The sequence below is a fragment of the Diadema setosum genome, chromosome 14 (assembly GCF_964275005.1).
Source record: "Diadema setosum chromosome 14, eeDiaSeto1, whole genome shotgun sequence".
Taxonomy (NCBI): Eukaryota; Metazoa; Echinodermata; class Echinoidea; order Diadematoida; family Diadematidae; genus Diadema; species Diadema setosum.
This window is the reverse complement of record NC_092698.1, coordinates 32,744,153-32,753,029: the sequence shown is the minus strand read 5'-3', so window position 1 is coordinate 32,753,029 and position 8,877 is coordinate 32,744,153. Positions and strand designations below refer to the sequence as shown.

Here is an 8,877-nt window from a genome sequence, read left to right as displayed (position 1 = left end):
TTGGACAATCTTAGACATGTGCGTATTGTTTCATATAAGTTTCATACTACTTTAGGTGCGTACAAGAGACAAACGTCAACATTACTTTCCAAATAGTGATTTTTTCCCCTTTGTATGCTGATCGAATGAATACCTATAAACGGTGAGAATCAAAGGTATTTCCTTCGAGTAGTTTGAGGTACTGAGTGTTACTGCGTAGGATGGTTTCAAGTGTAAAGCACTATGCTCTTTGCAGTAGCTATTGGGGAGCAGTGGCTGTGGAATGTTCATTTGTATCGACATTACTGGCACCGTCTCTACAATTTATTTCAATATCTATCCTGACTGTTATAACTGCCATTACAGTGTGATTTTGGTCTTATTCACTGTAAATTGTTTCTCGATTAAGCATTTACTCTACATTTCATGGGGGCCCTATCATGATTATAAACTTAACATTGTCAGGGACAATTTCTTACACCTTGGTCATACGGAACAGTTGGTTAAACCTCTTGTCCAAGGAATTTAAAGTGTCTTTGTGGATTTATGAAGTGTATACGGATGTAGGCCACTGTGCAAAATTCAATACCATGATATCTTCTTTTTATCTGTTTGTCTGATATCTTTTCTTCATTGAAGCCAATTTTTACTTGTGAAATTGATTGCAACAAAAGCACTGGCAATACTCAAATTGTGGATAGCTAGATTTAACGTCCACAGACTTAGCCACGTTTCTACAACACTCCAACTATCAACCGACTTAACATCATCAACACGAACATTTTCCTTTGAAATCAAAGTATGCTTACATGCACTTAATCTTTCTGGAGAATTTATTATATCATTCATCAATATTGAGAGAAGACAAAGAGGAGGTGTGACAATATTGCCAGTAGCGTGTGATCTCTCCAATAGTATGGCTTTTGTGGTCGCCCTGGAGAACAAAAAAAAAAAAAACAACACCAAAACCCAAAAACGGTTTATCGGTATGTTGTCATAGATGATGCTCTCTTAGAAAAGCGGACAGCCGAAACAGGAAATAACGAGTGCTGTCAAAAATGAAAAAGAGAAAATATTACAAATTAAAGAAGAGAGAGAGGGAGAGAGACAGAGGGAGACTGTGACACTTTACCTGTTTGTTTGTTGTTGTTTTTTTAATCTTACGAATTCATGGTATTTATCACGTGCGTACATGACCGACGAGTAATTCTCGTGTACGTGTACACAGCTGGTAGATTTTCAATCCTTGAAGGGTATATACAAGTACAAGCGGGATACAAACTGATGTCGTGTATAATAAGGCTTTGTTATGTGTTCGCACTACCATTCATTTGTGGTTCTATCCGCGCACATCCCCATACTGGACTGGCTTGGGGTCTAGTATGACACGATTCCAAGATTTATCATCAATTTAATCCTATCAGTACATATTCAGTTAAGTGATATCTAAATGTGTTATTGTGGAGACTTACCTGATACGTGTATTTAATACAGTTTGAAGTAGACCGGATAGTGATCGCTTACGTCTTCAGCCTGTGAGAAAAACAACAACAACAACAACCCACAAACAACGAATCAATAAAGTAATAATGACAAAATAGAAGTAATCATACTGTAGGTTGTTGCCAAATTTATTTGATATACTCGCAAGATATTTGAAACATCGAGCAGTATTGGACACACATGAAGGAAACCTACAACGGTTATAACATATCATTCAATCATTTGAAATGTTGACATATTAAAATTGTTGTCAATACAATCAGTCGTTTATGATGCTCTCCTGTATTTCTGTTATAGTTAGAGTTGCTTTATTTGTCTTTTGAACGGCAGGTACATGGGATTCCATGTTTGTTTATGCATAAAATAACGCTACTTGCTCGTTTTCATTTTGCATTATCATGGAGTATAAGTCAGATTTTGAATTAATCATTTATCTGTTTCAACTGATAGTTATATACTCAATTACTTCGTTCAATTGACTTTGTATTACACTTATGTATGAAAAGAAGTACAGAAATGGATCAATGAATCATAACAACAACAACAACAACAACAACAACAACAACAACAACAACAACAACAACAACAACAACAACAACAAAAATACAGATGAGTTCCTGCCACCAAAAAGCTACCAATGGGTAACAGATTTTTATACCAGTTCGTATGAGAGTCCGTACGCAGACTGGAAGTTGAAAACACCGGCACTACGAGCTCTCCTCTTCATCGACGAGCCAGCGAGAACAATCCTGTGAAATCAAAGAGATAACGTCAACATGCAGACAAATAAACTGAAAAAACACATATGGAAAGCAAAACAGAGCAGAAATATGAAAGAAGAAATGTGAGAATGTTTTGTCTGTACGTACAATGTTAAATGCAGACATCCGGTGAAATCGGAAAAATCCGCACCCATCTGCACCGCAACATTGCAGCGTTTTAACGTCTACACCCAGTCAAAATGTAGAGTATCAATTAATGGAGCTTATAATCTCCTTTGGTTTTAACGCATGTATGTTCTTACGTTCTTTGCAACCTTTTCTCATCTCAACAATTTCCCTTTTACATAGAATATAATCATATTGTTGAGGAGGTGTTCTTGAATAGAATATATTGAGCAAGTTTGCCTGCGTCCCCTTTTCAGCCGAAAGGTGAAAAGTGCCAATTAGATAGTCAAAATTTTCTTTTCCACGAGTATTTCCAGCTCCGAGAATGTGTGAAGAACTCAAATTAATGACTTAATCTTGATCATTGGTTACGCAGTTGTATTAATGAATGTTAGTGGGAAATCAACAGTAAGAAGACAAAATTACAGTTCATACTACAAAATGTGCAATAAAACTGTATGATGCACGCATATAACTCAGTTTTGAAGATGCAAACAAAATGCGATCCTTTGTACATTGTGTTGAATTTTGTGCATTTTATGCTGGTCGTCATGCATTTTGTATAGTGATAGCGCAGAGAACACTTAAATTCGTTTAGAATAGTTTATCAAGGAAAACATTTCATGGTACAATTGTATAGCTTTCATTGACTTCGTCAAAAGAGAGGTAACCACGACAGCCAGTCTTGCGAGTGTGAATACGATAGGAACAAATTTAAGTAAACTCTCCCATCCTCTACCCCCCCCCCGTCTCTCTCCCTTTTCTCGATTCTTTCTGTAGTAGGGCCTATTAGGAAATACGATATTTAAATGTCAAATTGCCGAACCAGTCACCTGTCGTAAGCACAGTGGGTCGACTTGACCGTGGTGTCGGCCGAGTTGGGGATGAGCCACTCAAAGCTAGTGTCAGTCCAGATGCTGATCTGTGACCACTCACTCGAAGTCACGTAATTACAGTCGGCGTTGAAGTCACCCATCAGGATAGAATTCTGAGATGGAGCACAAGTTCATTAAGGACATTTTTATTTTGGTAACCATCTTGGCTGTCTTTACAATCTTGACCAACAGATTTTCTTAACGAGGCTCATTCTATTCTTTCCAAAAACTGGACTGAATTTATTTCTATGTAGGCCCTACAGATATAACGAAAAAAAAAAAAGTGAAATACAATCATTGGGTGTGTCCAAAAATCGACGAGAGGCGGATGTCCTGATCATCATCACCATATTAAATGGTGGCGCCTTTCCACTTGGAGTGGAAGGCCAGTGCATGGGGGGGGGGGGGGGGGGGTGGGGGGGGGGGTCTGGGGGACATCAATGTAAGGGCATACAGTCGGGTGTTTGTTTTTTTTTTTATTCGCCTCCAACTTTTTATGAGGTGTTCAGTGACGATATAGTTTATTCGGAAGGTTTTTTCAATCCAAAAACGAAATGAGGTTCGTTACTCCAAAATACGCAATTCCCTACACTGAGATGTAGGGAAAGTGAAAAAAGGTTCGTCTTGTAATCCGAACATTAATTATGTTGTTATTTCGAAGGTTTGTTGGTCTAAAAAGTAAAATAGGGTTTGTTATTCCAAAGGTTCGTTTATCCGAAAATGAACCGAGGGTGCGTATACTAACGAACCTTCGGAATTACAAACCTTATTTCATTTTCGGAATAACGAACCTTATTTCATTTTCGGATCAATGAATCTTCGGAATAACGATCCTTCGGAATAACGAACCTTCGGCATAACGAACTTTCGGAATAACGAACTATAACCAATATGTGATTGGTAGGAAAATCGAACAAAAAGGTATAAAATGACAGAGAGAGAGAGAGAGAGAAAGTAAACGAAGTAAAATCAAACTGCACTGAATTCATTGAAAGAAATAAAATGTATTTTCTAGACTAAACTAAAACGAGGATTTTTTTTTTAATCCATCACTGGCAAAGCGGACGTACAATGACAGAGGAGAAATAATGGTAAGCATCAATGGATTACGACAAGAATGTGTGTCATTATGCAGATTGTCTGAATTCAAATTGCTTAAGATGCATAGGCTTCCGTGTCAATCACACAAAAATCAAACTCCCCCAAAAGAAAAAGCAAACAAACGAACGAAAAAGAAAAATGTCACAATAGCTATATACCGCGTTGCCAAAGCGGGACACCGCCGAGTTATAGACATTCTTCATCTGATTGAGTTCGTTAACCGCATCGTCTGGCTTGGAATGGAGACCGATCACGGAGAAATCACCGACACCTGAGAGTGAAAATCAAGGTTAAGGTACAAAGTGTTAATTGTTTCAAGCTTATATGACAGTATAGGTATAATATCCTAGCATAGTTATAAAAATCAACGGCAAGACTTTATAAGATTTACCATCCATAAACCTGATTTAATATCAACTGCTTTTAATGTGAAACGTCTTCAGTAAGGAACAAAGTTATATAAGTGTTATTACGCCATTATGGATTTGATGCGGTCGCTTCTATTTTGTACTTCAAAATTTTCTTTCTCGTCTGACAAGCTGCCTCGTCACAAAAATTGGTGATATTTCAATATACTTCCGGTGGGTAAAGGTGGAGATAGGCGGCGGCATGTCTGAATTTCACGAAACTTCGGGGGAAAAAGTAGTATACAGTGTATAAAGTGATATGATAGTATTTTGCTCCTTTCCGATTATGCGCTCACCAGTATTAGAGCCGAAAAGCACGACGTATGGCTCTCTCTCGAACAGATCTCCGGAGTCCGAGTAGGTGAACGAATCCTTTACGCTGAACATGTCCTCTCTATTGAGGAGATTAAGGGATTATATACGGTATACATTATCAATGCAATATCATGGAGTTGGACATAACGTGCACTGACGTAAAAAAACAGCAACAAAAGCCAAACAAAATTTAATAGACTGAAGCTCGTCCTTTATGAAATTAAATTACTGTGCGTCGTCACGTCACGACGTCGCGTGGTAAGACTTTTTAGATATTATCATCTGAGAACTGTATAAAAAAGAAAAAACAACAACAAACAAACAAACAAACCCCAAAGCTATGTTTTTGTTTTGTTTTTGTTTGTTTGTTGTTGTTGGTCTTTTTTTGCTCTGTTGAGCTGTGTTTAGAGGCATTTGTGCAGCTTTTATCTGCCATTCACATAATTGCTTGGGTAGAGCGGGATCAACTTGATTTGACATCCATTTTTTTCTGCATTTTGACACATAACAGCGCAACATTCAGATACACAATGTAAGTAAAATGATAAATGAAGTTAAGTAATGTGTCTGTGCAAGATTTTGCATTTTGCGATTTTTTTTTTTTTTTGTATAACCGCAACATCTTTACTGCCGTAGGATGAAATATAGAGCCACGTATGATGACCTGTCATAAAATGTCAATATTACTTCGAAGTAATATTGCCATTTGCTAGATCTTACCAGTGAAAGTTCCTTACAATTTCATGCATACAAACAAACAAACAAAGATTTATTCTTGTGTCAAGAGTATATAGAGGGATATATAAGTATATAGACAATGTCTTCTTCATCACAATCTGTGTACCTGCGTTTGCGTTAGGTCCAGGATTGGAGCTTAAGGTTGAGGCAGCTGCTTAACTTGAGTCATTCGCATCCCATCTGAAATCTCTTTGAGAAGTATTCATTTGAATGTGAATACTACATCTCCACCACCCTAAATGTGCAAATCGTTGATATCAGCATGACAGCTTTTGCTGGCGACTTTTATACTGTCACGTTTTGTTGTTGTTGTTGTTGTTGTTGTTGTTGTTGTTGTTGTTGTTTTAACAACAGTTCTTACCAGAACAGAACAACAACAACAAAAATCTGTCTACTGTGACTTGCACATTTTACGTGCTTCAGATAGTTCCTATTAAAGAGTCTCCATTCGGATTTGACAATCAAGGAGTCAATATGAATAGGCCTAACCAGATTTCTCACGACGTTGAGAATACAATTGTGGTAATTACGTAATCTTATTGATCATTGGTGATGGTCAACAAATCTCTGAGTACGCATGGGTGGGACAAGTTTGTTGACCGTGACAATTTTGATGAAACATTGTCTATCACAAACTCAAGTTCGAGGAGAATAGGACGAAAAATAGATGTTTTCGCATTGAAACAGCATTAGATCGCTCGGGTCCAGCTTTGAAATTTACTGCGATATGTCATGCTCAATATTTACACTGCAGTAATCTAACTATTGAAAATGTGTTATGGCTATAATACACAATACACATGACGACCAGGTAAAGAGGTAATCACTAGAAGGTCGAGATGATAACCTATCATGTAAGAGCTGAAACACCTTGCAATTTTCTCACCTGTAGAAGTATGCATACTGTTCTTTGCTCGAGGTACGTCCGACCCGAGGACCAAGGGACATGGCGTAACTGTGGCGTGAATAACTGCAACAAAACAATATGCACAATAATTATCGGAGTGATGCTCAAATAAATAAAAAAGACAACAGAAAAATAATTGTTCATTAAAATTGTAATTTTGTCGCGAAGACGCTTCATACGAAGAAAGCTTCGCACCACATTAAAACAGTAGGAAATATTTGACAGTAATTATGTTGTTCCTCCCACTACACTTCAGGAATTATTAGGGTTATATTATCGGCATAGACGTTTTACACTCCTCACAAATGAATGAAGAAGGAACACGCAAAACGAATAATTTTTCGTGATATTTCTTTGCTTAGTTATCTTTGTAGTGTTGATTGTGAAATGAAAAATAGTAAACACGTAGGCGATTAAGATCATATTTTTGTCACATCTTATATAAACACGCGTCTACAGTTTATCACAACTATGCTTAATAATCCAACTTTGCACATTCAGATCAGATCAATTCACACATATTTTTGTTCATACTTACGATGTTTTGAAGTTATTTCATTTCAATGAATAATAGTTACATGTTGATACAAGTATATAGTTATTTGAAACTATTTCTTTTGAGAAAGGGAATCTACTCATCAACTTAATTTTTCACGTCTTTTTCTTTATTTCTTATTAGTACGTTTTCTTTGTCTGTGTTTATGACTATGTTAAAAGGTATCGTTTGTTTAAGTTTGCACATGTTTATGAATGGCTGTTTTTTTTTTCATGAAATGGGATTTGTTGTATATCTTTTTTTTTAATCAAAGTGAAATACAAAAATAAAGTTAACGATACAACAAATACATGAACTTACTCGTTAACAGCATCAAGAAGGTTGACAATGGCAGTTCCTGCGCTGTCTCGAATCTCTTGAATCAGAACCATGTCGTACCTTGTGATGATCTTGGACGGGACACAAAATGACAGTGAAGCATTCGTATAGTAGAAGCTTGATAAACTTGCTCTACTTTTTACCATGTGTAAAAATGGATTGCTTGCTCAAAGCTACGAATCCCTAACGAGTGTTGTGTCCCTTTGGTTTGTACTTGGTGAGCGCTTCACAAAGTAATATATTGTTGGTGATAATATTCTCTTGTGATGGTATTTCCGCTTTCGTCATTTTGGTGTTTATAAAAACACCTTATTTTCATAATGAATTCGTCTCGATTCACGATAAATAGTGTAATAATTAATTAGAGCTACATCAATCTTGGAAACCACATTAGCTGGGGTAACTTCCTCTACCATGCTTTCATATTTTTTTTTTTTTTTTTACCGTGCACTGGTAAAATGAAATTTGTTTTTGTCGTAGTATAGGCCTACCACTCTTTCCTTTGGTTGCAGATTTATCAAAAGTTTCTTATATGCTTAATCTACAGCTTATCTTTAAAGTGGCGACACATGTTGGGTGACTTTATTATAATGTTTCGGTTTCTAAATGCCATTTTTGTATTTTCCATCATTCTGTGCTGATTTGATGGATTCTGCCAATCCGATGTCAAATTTTGCCATTATCATATAAAATACGCAGTGTATATCTAAACATGATGACGACATTGTGATTCTGCAGTCGACCTTCTCCATGGAGTTTATTTACGCCTATAGTATAATGAGAAGACTTCATCTACCAACCTGTTTCAGAACGTCAACCACTTCAGGTTTGCCCATCTTGGTTTGACCCAGAACCTGGATGTTAAAGGCTGCGATGTTTGCCGAACCGAGGGCTGACCACGCCATTGACGTGGTCAGGAGGAGGACGAGATAGGCGGGGCGGATGATTGCCATGACGACTCGACTAAAATTCTGTGAGAGCCCAGTATTGCGTGATATTACATGCCTGATATGAACTCTTTCGTAGACGTATACGGGAGAAGACAACAAGGAATCAAAATATTCATTTCATTAATTTTTACCGCGTTGTTGTGCTTTTGGCTTATTGGTTTATTTTCCCTTCTGGCTAAAATAAACATTTTGTAAGTATTTGGTTAATTACAATAAAGGAAAATATGATTCCCTCATAAACCGCGTTTCCTACAAGACTTTTAAAGAGTCTTAAAACGAACAGTGAACTGTATAACAGTTGGTGCGTATGCCATATAGGATGAAGGCTGACGTATTCTCAT

General features: G+C 36.9%; 1 protein-coding gene across 1 annotated transcript; it reads right to left on the bottom strand.

Moving 5' to 3' along the window:
* Nucleotides 1-1,464: 1,464 nt before the first annotated feature.
* Nucleotides 1,465-8,539, bottom strand: LOC140238298 (deoxyribonuclease-1-like). Its single transcript, XM_072318234.1, has 8 exons — nt 8,387-8,539; nt 7,569-7,657; nt 6,692-6,775; nt 5,049-5,146; nt 4,504-4,616; nt 3,203-3,357; nt 2,141-2,231; nt 1,465-1,512 (listed from the first exon to the last, which is right to left on the bottom strand). The coding sequence occupies exons 1-8, from the start codon at nt 8,537-8,539 to the stop codon at nt 1,465-1,467; spliced, it is 831 nt and encodes a 276-aa protein (XP_072174335.1).
* Between the last annotated feature and the right edge of the window lie 338 nt (nt 8,540-8,877).